This window comes from Suillus bovinus (assembly GCF_016758785.1).
Source record: "Suillus bovinus strain UH-Sbo-P2 chromosome Unknown EDB93scaffold_39, whole genome shotgun sequence".
NCBI lineage: Eukaryota > Fungi > Basidiomycota > Agaricomycetes > Boletales > Suillaceae > Suillus > Suillus bovinus.
The window spans coordinates 74379-92808 of record NW_024542095.1 but is presented as its reverse complement, the minus strand read 5'-3'; the positions used below and the strand labels follow the sequence as shown (position 1 = coordinate 92808).

The following is an 18430-nucleotide window of genomic DNA, read 5'->3' as shown; positions in this document are numbered from 1 at the left end:
GATCCGTCGAATGAAATTTGGATAATCTGTGACATATTTCCTTCATGTTCGAACTCTATTAGTAAGCTGGCCGTTATTTGGCTTTATTGAATTCAGAAGGTACTGTCGGATAAACAGTCGCAAATAGGCACCAGCCAATGCGTTATGGGGTCACATTACTAGTAGGTCATATGCATCATGTCATTTGCAAGTCTGAAATCTCAAAGGCAATCTAAGGCATCAAGATCGTATGTAACTTTCACCAATAATTCACAAGAGTCCCACTCCACAACTATTCCAAAAGCGATACATTCTAAAAATCCAAATACATCAACTCTCAGCAATGAAGGCACTGTGTACCACGGCTTACCAGAAAATGTGGAGATGCAGGTATCAGACATATCAGGCAGGGGATTATGGGCCAAGAATTTAATCAAAGCTGGTTAGCAAATTGTCGCAAGATCTGACTCTTGGACCACACATCGCTTACACGACATAGGCTCTGTTATTTTATCAGTAAGACCGTGTTCATTTGCAATTGCTAGCCGTTATCTGGACTCCCATTGCTCCTCTTGTGCTGCCACATCACACTCGGGATTGTTGAGGTGTACCAGATGTCGCACAGTTCGGTATTGTAACACAGTTAGTTGCCCCATAAAGTGCTCTTCACTGGTCTGATTCTTCATTATTAGACTTGTCAGACGAATGACTGGTCACTCCATCGACTCGAATGTTCTGCATTAATGAAATGGGCCAAGTCAGCACCATCGAAAAGCTTGTCTATCCCAAGTGATGCTGTCAGGTGCCTGGGACGAATTTTGTGGCAGAAAAAGAAGGAAGGGTTTGATAGCAGTTGGGTGGGTACAAATTTTTATTTCATGGATGACAACGCTGACAGCACGACAGTCAAAGGAAATCGATTCATTACAGTCTCGTGAGTCGTATGTCATATTCAAGTGCAGGTTATAATTGAAATGGAATTAGATCGACATTCTTTGCAACCTGTTATCGTTGAAAATAATACTCACCTTGCCCACTCTCTCGTTCGATATCTTGGCTTGTCTTCTCCTGGGGATTTGTCGGAGTTTGGCATCTTATCCGCAGGCGACCTTGCTGATTTAATTTCAAGAGTAAGCATTGTTCATCAAACGACTCGGGCATCGCATGTTTAGTACCTGGCAGTTTGTGACTAATACTTTCGCATTAACTTCGCCCTCGTTGACACCAGTGGGGGTGTCGGTCTCGCCGCTTGTTGCGCTTTTCAACCATTCTTGTAATCCTGGTGCAGTCATAGTTTTTCCTCGGTCTTCTCGAAATCCCACGGAAGAGCCCCAGATGCAAGTTATCGCTCTCAGAGACATTTCACCCAATGAGGAGGCGAGTATAAACCATTTACTCGAAGTGCTTTCACTAACCAACGATTACTATCAGATTCTGACCTCCTATATCGACACTACCCAACCTCGTTCTCTAAGACAGGCTGCGTTGAAGGAGACATATGATTTCACATGTCAGTGTGAGCTATGTCATGATGGCAATGAAATAGACCCTCGTGAGACAATATGGTGTCCAAAGTCATGTGGAGGGATGTGCCCTGCGCCTAGTGATGGTGAGAACGGTCGGCGCTCTGCTGGAAACTTTGGTCGTTCATACATTGCATTTATAATAGAAAGTGAGATATATCAATGCGTGAAATGTCGTGCAGTCGTGGCTACACCTGGATCTATCATGGACGCTCTTCGTATTGGACAAGAAGCATTGGTGAAGGCAACTTCCATTCAAGATACAGGTTCGCCCTCCATGTTGCCTAGAAAAGACATTCACGTAAATTCTTATATCTCCTACAGATCATGACAAAGCCTTACAGCTGACAACCAATATTATTCCGATACTTGTGTCTGCCGGCCTGACGCCATCTTGTCACCCGTTATTGCCCCTGATAGGACTTCATAAATCGCTTCTTTTGTCTTCGTTGTCAGCAGACATGACACCGGAACTGTTGGACGAGACAATCCGTATGGCAGCTAAGCACTATATTGGGCTATCCACCATTCTCTGTGATGGCCACCCTGTACGTGCCGTCGCCCTCGCAGAGCTCGGGAAGCTTTTGGCCGTCGATGAACCCTTCCCGGTCACGTCACCAACCACGAACATCGCGTTCCTACCATCCGGCCCTGCGCGACTCAAAGCTGCATACGAAACACTAGTACGTGCAAGACACGAACTGATGATCTGTTTTGGTAGAAACAATGACGGCGGTGAGCTTGGAAGAAATATTCGCGAAACAGTGGTATCGTTGGAGAAAGAGCTTGGGACGTGGACACAAGGCATACACAACACTCTTCAAGACTTGCTAAACTTCTCGAGAAAATGAATAACAATTGAGACTTTGAGTACGCTCTTGTTGATTTCATATATGGTACCTCTCAATGCAGTATCTCAGGTCGATGTGCTCTCTAATAATTAGCTCTGAGACTTTTTTTAGCTGGATCCATCATAGTGACTCGACATCGTGTGAGGCTCCGCAGCTCCTGTTTCGAATGAACTTTGACAAAACTGAGGCACTCAATTTCACAAATAAATCTCAAATTGAGTTGGGCTAATCAATAACATGTTGAGATTGACACGCAGGTCATAGTCTACATTTGGCGCCCTGCCACGGATTCATCATGAAGTCATATGGACCAGTGAGTCGTTTCAGAACGTTAATTTGGTTTGGTCTGAATACCACTAAATCAATCGTTATTAAGTTTGATGTCATACTGCGTCGACGGCGTCGTTAGGCGCTGCTACACCAGACAATCGCTGAATGACGCAGTATGACAGCAGTATGATATCAAAAGTTTAAATCACATTCCAACTCAATATTGATTTTATTGTATTGATCTATAATAGCGACGTCATGATGAATCCGTGGCAAGGGGACACAGTGAATACGGCCCGCGTAGCAATCTCCGCTGCAGAAGCGAGTGATCATCATGATATCAGAAGGGTAAGATAACACCAGGGCTGAAATTTCTTGTCAATTCTACCTTGCGCGCGTCCATTGATAACAATCAGGTACGTTCCAGATACGTTGAAATATTTTTATTAGGCTTACAAGGTCCCAAGGAAAAATACTTAAATTGCACCCATTCTTTGGAGCTTGTGTGCTTCTCAAGAACCCAGACTTCACCATCGTCACGGATCAGACAGTGCAACAGATACAGATCCAATCGCATTCATGTCCACTCGCTTCTCCTCTGTTCCCCTCTATGTTCTATTTGCCTTGATCTCCTTGGCTATTTCAAGTAAGGCTGACTTCCCACAATTTAATTCTGTCGGCTCACGATGCGATGTGTAGACCGCGGTCCCACTGCCGTTCAATCGTATGATGGGGTAAGTTTTGCTTTGTATCAAATCTGATCACCGTGAATTTACAATACAATCTACCCAGGTTGTAAGACTTACATTTTATCAACGCTCATCACATTGACCTCATGATACAATGTACTCAGGCGACCATTAATTATAATGTAAGTGCCTGGTACCAAACCTTGTTATGTTATTAACCTCAGATGTAATGCGCCCAGTACCCTCGTATGAGCCTTCCATTAAATCCGTGATTTGGCCTCATGATAGTGCACAGGGCAAACCCCCAATTAGATCTACTATTACCACAGTGGTTCGCGAGACTCCAGCTTTCCATGTAAGGCTTCTGCTTTATATCAGGCCTCGTCATATTGACCCCAGATGTAGTGTATCAGGGTGCCTTGTGTAAGTCTTGCTTCACCTCAAATTCAATCGGCCTCGCGATGTTAAGTTTTTACACAGGCCAAAAGCTTTACAACTACGTAGTGTTACCACGGCGTGAAGTGGACCTGAACTGGCTTTCTAATCCTTTCCTCGAAGTTTACTGTCAAAATTTTTATATCAAAGTGAAGCCTTTTGGGTCATGGACCCTGTGTTGGATATGTTTCGTCATTTGCATCTTTTCCTTCGTATATACGTGGTTAATGTGAAAGGTTAGATTAGATCAATTGAACCTGCGAGTGTTTTGTCTGGTTGTGGTGATCTCGGCAGGTTTTCGTGATCGGGATTGCTCATTTCTACTTCCATAGTATCCACAGTTTCGCATCAGGTGTGGCTATCCTTTCGTTGTGGAGTGTGAGGGTGTTGTAGTATGGGTGACAAAACATAGTACAGATTGTTGTTGTTGTTATTGACGCGGCGTTTGCGGTGATAATCTTGATTGCAAGGTCACTCGCGGCCTGTAATTGTGACTAAATTTATGCGGAAAGTAATGCACAATTGCACGCTAATATCATACTCACAAAACCAGTAGACATCAACGGGATCCTGCCGACAAAGTTCGTCCTCTTTCCTCTAGTGGGTAGACACACTTGATTATTCGGGAAATTTTGACTCGTTCGTTTAGATTAGTTTGGAGTCTTGTGCGCCTCTGAACAGACAGTTTATTGGAGACACCTCATATTGCGCAAGTTTCTCACCTAGACGGTACTAGAGTATCAATCCTGGTGGATTCCCGTAGATATTCCTATTCCTCACCGAAAACATGAATTATGATATGATGGGCACCTCTTCCTTTAATCAATGTGAGGGATCCTTAGCTCGATATTGATACAATCTCAGGCCTGTGTCGGTCCCCTCAAAAGACACAGTTAGATATATCGCTCTTTCATTGCAGAATCGTGCCACACCCACCGTGAACCAGCTTAATTGGAACGTACACAAGCTAACTGCATTTGGCTCACCAATTTTTTTCACTAGGTGATCTTGAACTGACGCCAACGAAACTTCCCGGATTCGGACGAATGTGTTTTCAAATTTCTACGCGATCTGGCGAGAAGCTTCACTCAAGTGAACATCTTCGTATTGAAGACATGCTAGATGACTATCGAGCGAGTGTGGCCTTGCTAAATCGTGCAATAAATTATATATACAGTGTGAAATTAGGGAGAGGTGGGTAGGTATAAAGAAAGACTGTCCTGAATCGAGGTGAGGATGTACGAGGTACGACGAACTCGATGTTGTGGAAGAGAGAGAAACGGAAGCGAATAGCGCGTCTGCTAAAAATTCCGGCGAGCTATGCATACATTGCTCGGCACATATGTAGTCGGACAGCATTGCGTTGTTAATAATAATCATTACATAATTCTTACGACCACATTTATGATATACAATGTAATTGTATAACATAATAATTCAATCCCGTGCCCATCATTCATGAGAGCACGATAAGAACCAGTTGAAGCATGTGAGCATCCTCGCGGCTTGCCAGTCTTCTCACACGTCTGGACTCTGGTCCCCCTCAACTGGCGGGATTTTTTGAAAGGTTTGCCATCCGAGACGTGGTCGGAAAATATGTGGTTCTCTTACTTGTCACATCGTCGTGCTTGGTGAGCCTTATATTACCATTGTTTGTTTCCTTAGCAGACTCTGACATAGAACATACAATAATGCTAGTCGCGATAAGCAACTAGAGCGAGAAGAGCGAATCGCATCTCTCAAACCTATCTACCACCAGTCTCTAACATCCCAAGACAAAGAGATTCTGTCTTGCTCAGTTTCGTCTCTGGTGGCTGCTGTGCAAACATCGTCTCTATCTCCATCAGACATCCTCGTGGCCTACTCTAAAAAAGCCCTTCAGGCGCATGCTCAGACAAACTGTCTGACGGAGGTTATGATTGCATCTGCAGAAACTTGGGCTAGCACTGCGAACAAATCAGGTCCGCTGGCAGGCGTCCCAGTCTCGCTCAAGGACCTGGTAAGTGTAAAGGGATGGGATTCCTCTATGGGATACTCAGCTCTTGTGGGCAAACCCATGGCCGCCGATGGCGCGTTGGTGAGGTTGCTGCGGGATGCAGGTGCCGTTCCATATGTCAAGACGAACGTTCCAATGACTATGCTCTCATTGGAGTCGACAAACGATGTTTTTGGTTCTACCGAAAATCCCCACAAGAAAGGCTATACCTCAGGAGGCTCGTCAGCAGGTGAAGCTGTACTCCTTGCGCTCGGTGCAGCCAGACTCGCGATAGGCACAGATGTCGCGGGGAGCGTTCGAGCACCTGCGCACTTCTCTGGTGTCTATTCAATCAAAGCAAGTATGTATAGATTCTTGAAGCAAGGCAGCATGTCCAGTATGCCTGGCCAGGAAGGCGTTCCCGCAACACATAGCCCTATGACCAGAACGTTGGAAGATCTAGAGACATTCTGGCGTGCTGTATTCCAGATGAAACCTTGGAACTATGACTACTCGGTAACTAAATTTTTCGAATCTTGGTCTTGTTGTTAAGTTGGTGTATGATACTATAGGTTCTTAGAATTCCTTGGAGAGATGTCAAACTTCCAGAAGATCGCCCCATCAGGTGGGGTGTCCTGTGGGATGACGGTAAGTGGAACATCTCTATGGAGTTTAATCTCGGCATATTCATGATTACACAAAGGGGTTGTGACACCCTCCCCTGCCTGCGCGCGAGCATTGAAAACGGTTACTGCGATACTCGAGAAGAACGGTCACGAAATTGTCACATTGTAGGTCAAATTTTCTCTTTTCTGAAAGCATTTTTCATCCCACTTCAGGCAGTGCCCGAGCCCATACGAAGGCCTTCAAATTGCGTCACAGCTCCTCCTTGCTGATGGCGGCAAGACAGCTTCCAAAAACCATCGCGCATTTGAGTCGAACGATGCTGGAATGACTTCAGCGTTCCGGGGCCTTCGTCTCCCCTACTTCGTCATGAAACTCTATGCTTGGTATCACCGCTACATACGCCGCGATCCCATCTATGCCGGTCTGATCGACACTCATTACGAAAAGACTGTGCCAGAATTCTATGCCTTAATTGCGCAAAGGGAGGACTATCGCTCTCGCTGGTTCAAAGTGTGGCGAGATGCAGAGGTCGAAGGCCGCCAGGGCGATGAGGGAGTCGACTTCATTCTTACAGTGCCAAATAGTCTTCCTGCTGTTCCCCACGGAGGGATGAGGCATGGATGGAAAGCGTGTGGGTATACGTTCCTATTCAATCTGGTACGTTCCACTCTTCTTTAACTGCTCTGATCTGGAATTCGATTTGAAATTTTGAAAAGCTTGATTATAGCGCGGGGGTTATGCCAATCACGCATGTGGATGCGACAACTGATGCTCTCCCGAGTACTTTCCGTCCACGAAACGCCATCGAACGAAACTACTACCGGATGTACGATGCAAGTGCTATGGAAGGTCTCCCCATTGGCGTGCAGATCGTAGGAAGACGGCTTGAAGAGGAGCGCGTCTTGGAGGGCATGAAACTGATCGAACGCCTGTTGAAGCAAGCAGGTGCTGGTTATGTCGGTTTGCCGCTGTAGAGATGCACTCGTGTGCCAATCCCGACATGTACATCATCCTATTTCATTTCTACGGAACTATATGCAGCGTTTTCGGAAGATGAGACCCTAATAACAGGCAGACGGGAAGAGACACGAGTTCCGGATGCTTCGTCCCGTATTATTCCACACAAGGTACTGTAGACATCTTTCTTTTTGCGCAGGGCCAATATGAATGTCTGTCTTCAGTGTTAAGTAAGGTACCGGGGTCCCAGGGTTAAATGGCAACGCGGCAACACGTCAACATATCCGCAACATTTTAAACGACAGCTCATCGTGACGCGTTGCCAACTGGATGCTGAACTTTTTCAGGGACATCGAACTTAGTCCTCGTATTTATCATATCCAGTTGCCAGGTACTTGAACCCGATATCACGAGGCTGATTTACAGCCAACTTGAATGATGTGGCGAATCATGGTGCTATCATGATTAGGGCGGTGAGATTACCTACATGATTGACTCGAGACTGGCACAGTAACTTGTTATTCATGGAGGTTAAAACCCAGCACTGAACAATACAGTAATCCAGGCTATCGTCATGTTAGGAGGAGCCACCAAACTATCATCAGATCAGCAGCTCGATTAGCACATGACATATTGACTAGGAGGGCCACTTACTTTCTCGTCGAACTCTTGACTGTGTACAGGTCCTGTTATACCAAGATGGACCTGAATGACACCATGCCAAAGGCCAGACCCCTGAGGTTCAAGGCTTGCGCCATTCATTTCTCAGGTCAATTTGAAAATAGTTGACCATGGTGAACATTTAGGGCCCAGACTGGCAGTCCGGCTCATGCTAGCATACGATCATGGATGGCGCTCATGCGTAGACGAGATCAAGCACTGAAGCCATCTGCCAGAGGTTGCAATGATCGTCGTAGTGACGTCATGTAGTAAATCAACTGGCCTTGACGGTTTTCAATAACTTTAAGCGATATTCAGAAGTGCTGACCATGAATAGACTCGCACGATACGTTGATACCTGCGCTAGCTGTTCCAGCTTCTCATTCAACCCCCGTATTCATCAAGCCTAAATCTGATTGCTATTGCTTGTATCGTAGTACACCAGCGTGAAACCTGACCTACAACTCATTCTTTTCTATATCAGCCAGAAAAATACATATGCTGCACAAAGTGCAATTAAAACTTTCGCTTGAGGGCTCGTGTTTGACCATACGGTGGTTAAGCTGTTTGACACGTTGTGAGTAGGTGCGGACGATCCGCCTTTACCCGAAAGGGTTCGGCCTTGTCCAGAGAACCCACCAGAAGATGCAGGTTTAGCATACTGGGCGACAGTCGATTTGAGGGCACTGGGATGGATGTTTAAATGCATTCACAAAAATGAAAATTCGTGAACGAACCTCGGGTTAGCGCCACGGATCCTGTGCACTTCTTCCTTGCCTACCAGGAAAATGAAAGTTGGCCTGTAGAATATAAGCACAGAAGAAACATTCCAAGATAATGAAAACTGACATAGCAGTGACGGAGTACTCAGTGGCGAGCTCGTTCGTTCCCTCCGAGAGGTCGACCTTGACGAAGTTCACGCTGTCGTTCTCATTCGCGAGGCCTTCAAAAATCGGCTTAATCGCCTGGCAAGGAGGGCACCAACTCGCAGTGAAGTCTATGACCTGCAAGCAAATGTGTCACTCCACTTCGACAAACTGAAGATACAGATATTTACGGTGAGCTTGCTGGCATCGTTGGTCAACTCCTCGAGCTGTGCCTTGGTGGAGATCTCGGCAACCATTATGAGACTAGATGAAGTATGGGATGTGAGAAATTGAGAGATGCTGCTCTGTGGGCGATGGCTTTATATATGTCCCAGTGGGCTACGTTGCTGTACGGTATAAGTAAGCACCTGCCAGGCATGACGTGCTTGTAATCCGGTCACGTGAGGTACACAAAGCATTGACTCACGATCAGTAGCTGAGTACTGCCCAGCCTACGTTCCATAATCATTCGCAATTTCGCATGCCCATGTCTTTCAGGCTATTTGTCGTCTCTCTTGTCGTAGTTGTGTGAAGCATATTCCAGGTCTCATCTACGGGGAAACACTTGGTGTCCTCGAAATTTTCTTAGGGAACGCTATCCGGATTCCGCGACTCTGTCAAGTGACTTACATCGAGCATGCCAAGCGGCAAGCCCCACCATCAGCTTCCTTCAGTGCTTGATTTCTCATCGGAACTATAGCAAAACAGTCACCGCTCTCGATGTCGTCTATGCGCTGAAGCGGTCGGGGTTCACATTATACGGTTTCGAACTTTCAGTGCATGGTCAAAGCATCATGTATCATCACTCTCCACGCATAGTGACTTGGATATATCTTTCAATCTGATCAGCGTGGCTATTTACCATGTCTTTTTAGAGATCCTTCAACTTTAGGGCGAGCGCTCGAGTGTGTGGTCGTGCTCGGTTGTTGTATACTCGACGATAGCGATTTGTGGGGCCTACTACACTTCACATAACCAGCAGATGAAGCTGTGTTGTTGAGTAGCCTCAGATTGTACTCCGTCTATCTGATGGTTTCACAGTTTAATTCCGCTGCGAAGCTATTAAACGAGTGGCTCACTCGGGTCCTCTGCCTCTATTGGACCATCCAAGATCCTTCCGCGTGTAATACCCCGTGCGCAATCAGGACCTAAACGGAAAACTACTACGCATGCGTAGTGGTTACAAACATGGACTATCATTATTTCATTGATCATCACAATGAACCGTCACCATGTTATCACATATCTATGGTCATGGACTACGCTGGAGTGAATCGTTGGCCAATCATTGTGGTCCCTACATCAATTAGAAACTTGCCCAGGCTGCTGAAACTGAAACATTGAAGACCGAGAAATGAACTGCGATTCCATCAGGTGTGTTATCTCTTGTTGATCATTTGCATGACGGCATCGATAGCCAATTGCGTTGTGCATGAATGAGGAAAGTTCAAAGATAGCACTAGTTCTTGGATGGTTCGAATCCTATTTCAGATGCCCGTCCTAGATCATCCAGCGACATGCGCAACTATACAGGAACTTGTCATATGATGACTGGCCGTACCAAACTGACGACATTTAAGAGGCAGATTCAGCAGAGCAAGTGCATGCTCGAGTATTCAGACAGTATGACCAGACAGCTATTGTCAGTCAGTCAAACAGTTCGTACCTTGCTCCGAAACTCTCGTTGATGCGCAGTGTGACATCAAAACAGTAAGAAATGAGAAAAAACAGAACAATGCTACGAAAACACAGCAAAACAGACGATCGAACCTCATGGATTCCTCTCCACCAACTCTTCCACCTCCGCCTCTTCATCCACATCATGTGCCTCATCTGTGATATCACTCTCGCTCTCCGGGGGTATTGGCTCCGACGGCGGGGGTTCGCTCAGATTAAGGCTAACCTCGAGCTCCCTGGGAGAGTCGTCAACAGGAACAGACTCAGGAGATGATGGTGCGGGAGGTTCCACAAGGGCGGCTACTGCTTCTGCCTCAGGAGAAGGGTCGAGGGGTGCCTCGAGTAATTTTTCAGACTCTGGAACTGGTTCCGGTGAATCAGAGTTTTCGGCATCTACAGACTCCTCCACGATATCAGGGCTTGCAACACTAGCCTCAACATTTTGAGTAGCTGCGGGGATTACTGAGCTTGGAGGCTCAGCCAGGGCAGCGGTCTCTTCGTGAGGAGCTGCAGGCTCGACAACTGGCTGTTCCTGAACGGTCTCAATGGATGTTTCAACAATTGGAGCCGTCTCTATCTCGGGTTCCGGTGCATGTGGCACAGCAGGTGAAGCTGAGCTGGAGTCTTTAAGTAGCGTCAAGGACAGATCTTCAAGAGGTGGAGAGTTTGATCCGGTGCCGGCTGCCACTTCGTCGACGGGGACCTCTTCGACGTCGAACCCAAATTTGTCGGGAGATAACTCACTCAGCTGGCTTGTCCATGAGGCTTGCGAATAGCTCTCAGGCTCAACAGATAGCGTAGTATGTAATAAAGCACCGCTTTCGGTGACACCGTGGTCGCCACCTTTTGCAAGCTCCTCCGCGACATTGTACCCCTCAGTGAACACCATAGTATCTGTTCGATTGCGCCCAATCCGGCGTGGACTATCGGTGCCATGTGGGCTATCATTGGACAGTCCCGGAGGACTCTTCTCGCGAACATTCGAAGATTGTGTTTGTTCTGCTGTAGGTGCATTTTGATCCTCCCGCTCACGCGGCGGGTTGACGGCCGCTGCAAGAAGACGTGGAGGTTCAACATCCTCGTCGCGTCCCTTTCTGCCTGACAGGACAGTACCTGGGGGGATGACAAGGAACTCGGTAGGGACAAGATCGAATTGACTAGTAAGTTTCAAGAAGCGAGCGTAAAGCGATGATTCTGCTTCCGCTTGTTCAAAGGCTTCTCGGTGATGGAAATATGCATGTGCAAATATTCTGCCAAGACGACGAGCAAGCGAAGAGAAGTGTCGATATGAGGTAGGGGGTATGGAAAGACTAATATCGCGAAAAGGACGCATGATTGAGTTGAGTTTGAAAAAGGCGATGTAATGAAAGATATTAACAAAGATGTTATGGGACGTGATCATGACTCACCGAGATGGGAAAGCTCGAGGCGAGTTTAATAGTGCGGTTGCGCTATCCAACGTATGAAGGATGTAATCAATAGCACAGCATTGCTGAGTACATACATAAAGAGTTAGAGGAACCATATTTATTTTTTAAAATGACCGTCGGACGAACCTCCATAGCACCGTCATTACCGTGTGCGACACACAAATATAACCACTCTCCCGCCTTCATCTCGGGACAGGCTATGCGAGTACATTCCTGCTGTAACATTGTGATGAGGGGATGAGATAGGTCTTGTGCGAGACGTCTGATGGACAAATACAATTAACGCATAAAAAATTGGGCGAGTGAGTATGAGAGGTACCGTAGTTGTTCATAAATCCAGCAACCTCGGTCGACTGTTATGTCGTTTTTGCGTTCAGAATCATCTGATCTACGTTCAGCTTGATCAGAAAGATCAGAAGATTTTTCTTCGGTGTCCTTGAAAGCAGCTTTCCCCGGAAGAGACACTATTGAATCAACATCATGGACGTCAAGACGAATAAGAAGCGAAATGTATTCCTGAAGCTGGAACGCGCTATCGAGAGATGATAAGGATGGGAGAGCTTTGACAGGATAGAAGGAGGACACGCGTGAGCCGCGTAATGGGCGTTGTACAGCTACAGCCATCGTCAGTGATAGGAAGCTCGGGGTTGTCGTCGCTGTTGAGAGCGTCGAGCGCAGTGTCTCACAGGTTGACTAAATTTCGCGGAAAATGATCGTGGAAATAAAATTCCGAGTTAGTATAGACTGTTGACTAAATTAATTTATCTATCTGGAAATCCTTGAAAATATTTTTGAGACGATCAAGTAACAATTTGTGATTGAAATTTCGGACGATGGGGACAGAGCGGACGGGATGATGAACGGATGGAGAGAAGGGTTAGCTTATTTACACATGAATTTTGTTCCGAATTTGTCACGTCACTTGTAGTACCTGATGTGGTACCACATGATCATCGAGATCTCTTCTCCCGGTTGTTTTGAAACGTCCAAGGCGTGGACATCTCACTTGAATGGTGCCTCACAATCCTTATAATTAGGGCGCTCCTTGCGAAGCTCTACAATTGCCATCCCCCGTTCATCTCCACGATGTCCGACAATCATCTACACGAGAAGAACTCAGTCGCAGACCTTGAGAAAGATTCAGCGTCTAGTAGGGATGGCATCTCTGTCATCATCCCTGGAGACAAACAAGGATGGCTCTCCCACCCGTTAGCAAGGTCTCTTCTCAGCTGGGGCGTGGAGGAACGAGGTTGGTTTTCCCTACAACCAAATACTCATCTGATAATCTTCGTTCATAGGCACCGTTCCAGTACCTGAAGAGGAGCGGATGGATACGCAATACTATAAAATTTTCTTCGTTTGGTTTTCAATGAACTTCAACATCCTCTCGTAAGTTTTCAGAGAATTTGGACTATCAGCTCCTTCTTACAGATAAACCTAGCTTCTCTGCCGGAACGCTCGGCCCAATCGCCTTCGGACTTGGACTTCGGGATTCTTGTCTTGTCATCTTATTTTTTAATATCCTTGCATGCGCGTTACCTGCATATTTGTTCGTATACCTTCCTTCCTCTTAACATGGACACCGGCTCATTACTTCCACAGAAATACTTGGGGTCCTCGAACCGGCATGCGTCAAATGATTCAATCTAGATATGCCTTTGGGTATGAGTGCTTATTATCTGTATATGCTATTGGCTAACGCCCTTTCAAGCTATTTTGGTGTTATTATACCTGCTATCCTCAATTTGATCGGCCTGTGTGGCTTCAATATCCTTAATGGTATACTCGGTGGACAGGCACTAGCTAGCGTGTCTAGTAATATGAGTTGGGAGTGCGTACGGCATCTCACAACATCGCTTCGACTTACCTAATCCGTTTCAGTGTCGGCATCGTGATTATCTTCATCATTGCCCTCCTCGTGCGTTCTCTCACGTGACTCTCGAAATCCTTTTGTAATGTCCACCTCCAGATTTCCTTTATGGGCTACAGAGTACTCAACTGGTAAGCGGCATCCTCTGTTCATCATTATTCTAGTCTGACAGTTTCAGGTACGAACGTGTTGCATGGTTCCCAGTTCTTATCGCATTCTTGGTTGCACTCGGCGTGGGTGGCAAGAACTTGTACAACGTTCAACCAGCGGCTCCTGCAACCCCTGTTACCATTCTTAGCTTCGCATCGGTTATTGCTGGTTTCGTTATCACCTACTCGGCAATGGCATCCGATTTTACGATGTACTTCTCGCCCACCGTTTCTCGGTAGGTTTAATCTCATGCCCTGTGGCGTTACGTTTAGTATCTTTTTTCCAGGTCCAGGATCTTTTGGTATGCATATCTGGGGTACATCGTGCCTATCGTACGTCAGCCTGTCTATCTATCCGGTACCCCCTAAACAACTTCTGATCGATCTCCAGGTCCTTCTACAGTGCCTTGGGGCTGCAGCAGTCCTTGCTGCACCAAACGTTCCTAGCTGGAACGAAGGTTACGGAACAGACGGCAACGTCGGCGGCCTTTTAGAGGCAATGCTCAGTCCGGTCGGTAACTTTGGGAAGTTCCTCACCGTTCTTCTCAGCTTGAGCGTCACCGGCAACATCGCGTGCACGCTTTACTCTATGTGTTTCAATTTCCAAGTGATGGTTCCAGCCATGTCAAGAGTCCCAAGATACGTCTTTTCGATCGTTGGCACTGTAGTGTCAGTTTTCCCATTTGACTGTCTTCCCTGTCACCGGCTGATCTCATTTTTCCCCGTGGACCCCCGACAGTGCATTGCCTTTATCGATCGTGGGCGCCCATAAATTTTATACGACATTGACCGATTTCCTTTCGCTCATTGGTTACTGGGCAAGTGCGTACGGCGCCGTCCTCCTTGTCGAACACCACTACTTCCGCAAAGGTGACTTCAGCACCTATGACCATTCCATATGGAACGTTCCGGGACGCCTGCCCTGGGGCGCGGCTGCCATCTCAGCTTGCATACTGTCTTTTGCCCTAATTATACCCTCTATGAACCAGGTATGGTACCAGGGTCCCATCGGCTTCACCTCGGGCGATATCGGGTTCGAGGTTGCATTTCCTCTTGCAGGCCTACTGTACTTCCCCCTTCGAAAACTAGAACTCAAATACCAGAGTATCGAATATTAAGCACCGCTCGGTTGAGATAGTTACAGGTTAGATATGCGATGTGCTACGGAACGTGTACTGTCTTGCTATGCCCATAATCAATCTTGAATAAGAACAGCAGTCTGGGGTCGCACTGACTTACTTTAGCCTATTCATCCCTGCGCGCATCTTACACCATTGTATGCTCACAGAGAAATTGCAAATCGATGCCTTTGAAATATCACCTGCCAACTAGGGCCGATCCCGGGCATAATAATATAGCCATCATAGAGAATCCACGCCTTTCGCTCTCGTAGGTATGTTCTTTGGAGTTTGAGTGGGAAGAAATGTGGAGTGTGATTGATAACGTGCAGCAAGCTGAGAAGGATTATCGCGTATCCTTGAGAAACTGCTGCGCCAAAGCGTGTGTCAATCGCGATGAGCCCCAAGTACCAAGAATAACACGTGCGGGTCCTGAGATCGTGTGCATACGTATCTTAGGAATCCATTAATGCAGCCGGTGCAACAGAGGGCAACGGTGCAAATTCCACTGGAGCATATCTGAAATTTGAATCATGATGTCGTGTGATCTACTAACATGGTCTAAAAGGTCTTACCTTCGCTACGAAACATAAGCGATCCGATTGGTAACATGGGCCAAGGTGCTAGTTGTTTCACCAATACAGTGGGATATGAACATGTACAGGAATTGCTCGAAGAAAAAGTGCGGTGCTCCGGGCCTCATGCAGTAGTGTTACCCATATCAATCGGCTGCCAAGCCATGGCAAAATCTAGGTACCCAGCAGTGACGTAGCAGTGGCAAGACGACCTCGGAAACCTTGTCGGCCGTTACAAGAAAGAGGCAAAAATATCAATTATCAGGTCCTTTCGGTGAACGAGGGCTTCACCTTCTCGAGAGGCAATACTCGGTACCTTGTTCAATTTAGATTGAGCAAGTATATCGAGAGTTTATTAGTTCCTTTTGTACATAGGCACTAGAAGCAAGTAAAAACTGTGTAACTCGACGTTCATCCGAATTATCTCACTTCGAGCGGTCGGCGATCTAGTGTCTTCTTAATTACCGATTCCGAATGATTTGTACAGCATAGTCTACTCTTTCCAGGCCAATCCGCAGAGAGATGACAGAAATAATAGGCTTAGCTGTAGAAGAACCTATCAGCCTGCACGAAGCAGAAAATAGGTCATTCTCGTACCTTCAGTGTTCGACCACTTTTCTAGAAAAGAACGCAACGGCCGCAGTAAGGACGATTCTACGCTCGCGATGTTATCCGGGTCTCGTATACCAGTCTGGGACATCGTCAAACTTATTTTCATTGCCTCGGACAAAATAAGATACCTTATTGTCCCTGTCCCGTTGTAGTAGTACATAGTAAAATGATAGTACCTCTGCGATCCGAGAGGGCTCCAAGGATTTCTCAATGTCACCAGCTACCCGGACCGTCGACAAGTAATCAGATGGCATTGTCCTGAATAGGATCGGTCCGAAGGACCTTATGAGCAGTGGTGACGCAAAGACATTTTGTTCGCCCGACAATGCGGGGGCCTGTAGTGCTTCTAGCACAAATTCCTTAAGGAGACCTATAGCGGCCGCCTGCATCTGAGGAAACTCCGCGTCGGATGCCAGTGTTATCAAGATCTGCTGCTGTAACACAGATGGTAGTCGCGCAAGAATCAGTGCAATCAGCCGAAGACTGAAGTGTCTGATAAATGGGTCAAGATGGGTGCTTGCCAAAGCGGGAAGAACTACGCATAGCGACGTAGCAAGTTCGGGTGGGAAGCTGGGCTGTGTGAGATTTTGCGTGACGGAACGAAAGATAAGGAACAGAGATTCGTCGAGGGCGAAATTCATCTGAATCGAAGTCGTAAGCATCGAATGCAACTTGGAGGGTAGATCTTTTGATAGAGGATAGCTTTCATCTTGGTGAGCAAGTATGATCAGAGAACTTATTGTCGGATCATCCAAGACATCTTGTGATGACACGTTCATTGCTCGAAGGGTAGTCTAATACCATTCAGAATTTATGACGTTCCATGGCTTCGCCGACTTACCAGTACGCTCATAATAGCCTGCTCCCCTTCTTGCCAGTCGGGTTCGATCGTCGAAGACACTGTAAGACGCGGATACTGCTTCTCGAAGGCTCTGGCGCATAACGATGCCCTAATGCACGATGCACACGCCAAAACAGTCGTGTCCAGAAGTAGTACGATAATTTTCTGCAAGTTCGTTAGTCTGCAAAGCTGTCTACCACGAATGTTGTAGACAAACCCTCGCCTCTGCAGCATCTGCTTCGCTGCCTGTTTTAATTATCCACATGTAGAATTCCTGCGACATGCGAGAGACCTCCACAAGTAATGAACGACCAATATCCTGCGTGAGGTTGCTTCCTATCGAAGAAACCGCTGAACTAACAGCGGAGACCAATGGTGAGACTACGCTCAACGCGGTTCTCTTTCCAAGAGTTAATCTTGGTACAGCTATGAAGTCCTGAGATATCAGCAATTGACAAACACCTGCAACATACTCACATTTTGTAGACGACACGAGAACGTTGATAAGACACTGGACAAGCCCAGGAACATGCTCCTCTTCAGCTCCATCTTCACAAGCTAGCTGTGTTATCTGTTCCAGGGTTTCTTGAATGACAATTAGTACCTCCTTCGAACTGCATTTTTCGGAAATTAGGATAATGAGGTCAACAGCCTCTTTACGGCGCCACCGAAGGAGACCAGGCAGGATGTCAAGGGGTTCCTGCAGGAGATCCATTGAGCTCCAAAATACGATAGAACATGTCACTTACAAGAAGGGCTGGACCACTGTGGTATTGAAGAATATTATCGTATACAGTCTTGAGAGATGGCTGGTGTGTTTCATCATCAACTGCAGCTGTTATCGTGGCGGAGATGCCTCTGCTGATTGCCTTTGAATCGCCTCAGACAAAAATTCAAACTATGATGCGAGGTTGAATGCCTCATCGTCAAGGTCAGGCGACAGTTGTAATGCCTTAAGCAACGTATCCTTGGAGTTTAGAGCCATTGATACGCTAGTTCATAGTTCGTAGTTGCGCCTGTTGCGGTCAGGATATCCAGAAATCATTGTGCTGGTTTGTATCTCCGACTCCCACGTTAGTGTAGGAGGCTCTTGTCGAACTCCGAAGACGTACTGCCAACTCTGCCGTTTGTCATGATGCCATGCTCGGCGTGCTGCGTTCATCCTTAGTACGCGTATGTTTGTCTCCAATGTCGTCCCGCTGCGTAGTTGATCGTATTAGACTGCACTATTGACATTGTAGACGGCATTCAGAGGGTCATGGCATTAATACAAGCGTCATTCATTAGCTGGATACAAGCAGCCCTATCTCCTGCTTCTTTGTATTC

At 46.7% G+C, this 18430-nt stretch overlaps 7 protein-coding genes across 7 annotated transcripts; 4 read left to right on the top strand and 3 right to left on the bottom strand.

The window, feature by feature from the left end:
* The first annotated feature begins 147 nt into the window (after positions 1-147).
* Positions 148-2494, top strand: EDB93DRAFT_1153800 (uncharacterized protein). Its single transcript, XM_041449802.1, has 10 exons — positions 148-227; positions 284-421; positions 479-621; positions 672-836; positions 886-913; positions 964-1109; positions 1162-1356; positions 1411-1588; positions 1649-1768; positions 1827-2494. Exons 2-10 carry the CDS (start codon positions 364-366, stop codon positions 2351-2353), a joined length of 1560 nt encoding a protein of 519 aa, XP_041306339.1. The 5' UTR covers positions 148-227; positions 284-363; the 3' UTR covers positions 2354-2494.
* A 2849-nt stretch (positions 2495-5343) lies between these two features.
* Positions 5344-7323, top strand: EDB93DRAFT_1087728 (amidase signature enzyme; the record flags this gene model as incomplete). Its single annotated transcript, XM_041446070.1, has 6 exons — positions 5344-5378; positions 5446-6238; positions 6295-6370; positions 6426-6513; positions 6562-7006; positions 7066-7323. 6 exons carry the CDS (start codon positions 5344-5346, stop codon positions 7321-7323), a joined length of 1695 nt encoding a protein of 564 aa, XP_041306338.1.
* Positions 7324-8364: 1041 nt separating this feature from the next.
* Positions 8365-9181, bottom strand: EDB93DRAFT_1207954 (thioredoxin-domain-containing protein). Its single transcript, XM_041451010.1, has 4 exons — positions 9024-9181; positions 8816-8970; positions 8704-8766; positions 8365-8652 (listed from the first exon to the last, which is right to left on the bottom strand). Exons 1-4 carry the CDS (start codon positions 9087-9089, stop codon positions 8442-8444), a joined length of 495 nt encoding a protein of 164 aa, XP_041306337.1. The 5' UTR covers positions 9090-9181; the 3' UTR covers positions 8365-8441.
* Positions 9182-9330: 149 nt separating this feature from the next.
* Positions 9331-9677, top strand: EDB93DRAFT_1087848 (uncharacterized protein; the record flags this gene model as incomplete). Its single annotated transcript, XM_041446087.1, has 2 exons — positions 9331-9505; positions 9541-9677. Coding segments are annotated over 2 exons (312 nt in total), but the record flags the coding sequence as incomplete, so codon positions are not given.
* Positions 9678-10299: 622 nt separating this feature from the next.
* Positions 10300-12789, bottom strand: EDB93DRAFT_1153774 (Mob1/phocein). The gene is made up of 4 exons (XM_041449801.1): positions 12259-12789; positions 12066-12201; positions 11919-12001; positions 10300-11819 (listed from the first exon to the last, which is right to left on the bottom strand). Exons 1-4 carry the CDS (start codon positions 12561-12563, stop codon positions 10604-10606), a joined length of 1740 nt encoding a protein of 579 aa, XP_041306335.1. The 5' UTR covers positions 12564-12789; the 3' UTR covers positions 10300-10603.
* Positions 12790-13025: 236 nt separating this feature from the next.
* EDB93DRAFT_1241301 (permease for cytosine/purines, uracil, thiamine, allantoin-domain-containing protein) lies at positions 13026-15076 on the top strand (the record flags this gene model as incomplete). Its single annotated transcript, XM_041451859.1, has 11 exons — positions 13026-13188; positions 13238-13328; positions 13381-13488; positions 13542-13601; positions 13651-13770; positions 13821-13857; positions 13909-13940; positions 13988-14194; positions 14246-14291; positions 14350-14627; positions 14698-15076. The coding sequence occupies 11 exons, from the start codon at positions 13026-13028 to the stop codon at positions 15074-15076; spliced, it is 1521 nt and encodes a 506-aa protein (XP_041306334.1).
* Positions 15077-15852: 776 nt separating this feature from the next.
* Positions 15853-18156, bottom strand: EDB93DRAFT_1153744 (uncharacterized protein). Its single transcript, XM_041449800.1, has 9 exons — positions 18024-18156; positions 17854-17973; positions 17582-17804; positions 17322-17530; positions 17105-17269; positions 16249-17057; positions 16081-16195; positions 15943-16029; positions 15853-15872 (listed from the first exon to the last, which is right to left on the bottom strand). Exons 1-6 carry the CDS (start codon positions 18087-18089, stop codon positions 16320-16322), a joined length of 1521 nt encoding a protein of 506 aa, XP_041306333.1. The 5' UTR covers positions 18090-18156; the 3' UTR covers positions 15853-15872; positions 15943-16029; positions 16081-16195; positions 16249-16319.
* Positions 18157-18430: the final 274 nt, after the last annotated feature.

Excerpts from the sequence above, each read along its gene's own strand:
- EDB93DRAFT_1153744 (XM_041449800.1), bottom strand. The coding sequence starts at position 18,089 with ATGGCTCTAAACTCCAAGGATACGTTGCTTAAGGCATTACAACTGTCG. Across the intron at positions 17,974-18,023 it reads CGCCTGACCTTGACGATGAG|GCAATCAGCAGAGGCATCTC; the intron begins GCATTCAACCTC and ends GGCGATTCAAAG. Across the intron at positions 17,058-17,104 it reads AGGCTATTATGAGCGTACTG|ACTACCCTTCGAGCAATGAA; the intron begins GTAAGTCGGCGA and ends GAATGGTATTAG.
- EDB93DRAFT_1153800 (XM_041449802.1), top strand. The coding sequence starts at position 364 with ATGCAGGTATCAGACATATCAGGCAGGGGATTATGGGCCAAGAATTTA. Across the intron at positions 422-478 it reads CAAGAATTTAATCAAAGCTG|GCTCTGTTATTTTATCAGTA; the intron begins GTTAGCAAATTG and ends TACACGACATAG. Across the intron at positions 1,110-1,161 it reads TTGCTGATTTAATTTCAAGA|TTTGTGACTAATACTTTCGC; the intron begins GTAAGCATTGTT and ends AGTACCTGGCAG.
- EDB93DRAFT_1153774 (XM_041449801.1), bottom strand. The coding sequence starts at position 12,563 with ATGGCTGTAGCTGTACAACGCCCATTACGCGGCTCACGCGTGTCCTCC. Across the intron at positions 12,002-12,065 it reads GTAATGACGGTGCTATGGAG|CAATGCTGTGCTATTGATTA; the intron begins GTTCGTCCGACG and ends GTATGTACTCAG. Across the intron at positions 11,820-11,918 it reads CCTCGAGCTTTCCCATCTCG|TCTTTCCATACCCCCTACCT; the intron begins GTGAGTCATGAT and ends TCGCGATATTAG.
- EDB93DRAFT_1207954 (XM_041451010.1), bottom strand. The coding sequence starts at position 9,089 with ATGGTTGCCGAGATCTCCACCAAGGCACAGCTCGAGGAGTTGACCAAC. Across the intron at positions 8,971-9,023 it reads ACGATGCCAGCAAGCTCACC|GTCATAGACTTCACTGCGAG; the intron begins GTAAATATCTGT and ends ATTTGCTTGCAG. Across the intron at positions 8,767-8,815 it reads GAGTACTCCGTCACTGCTAT|GCCAACTTTCATTTTCCTGG; the intron begins GTCAGTTTTCAT and ends TATATTCTACAG.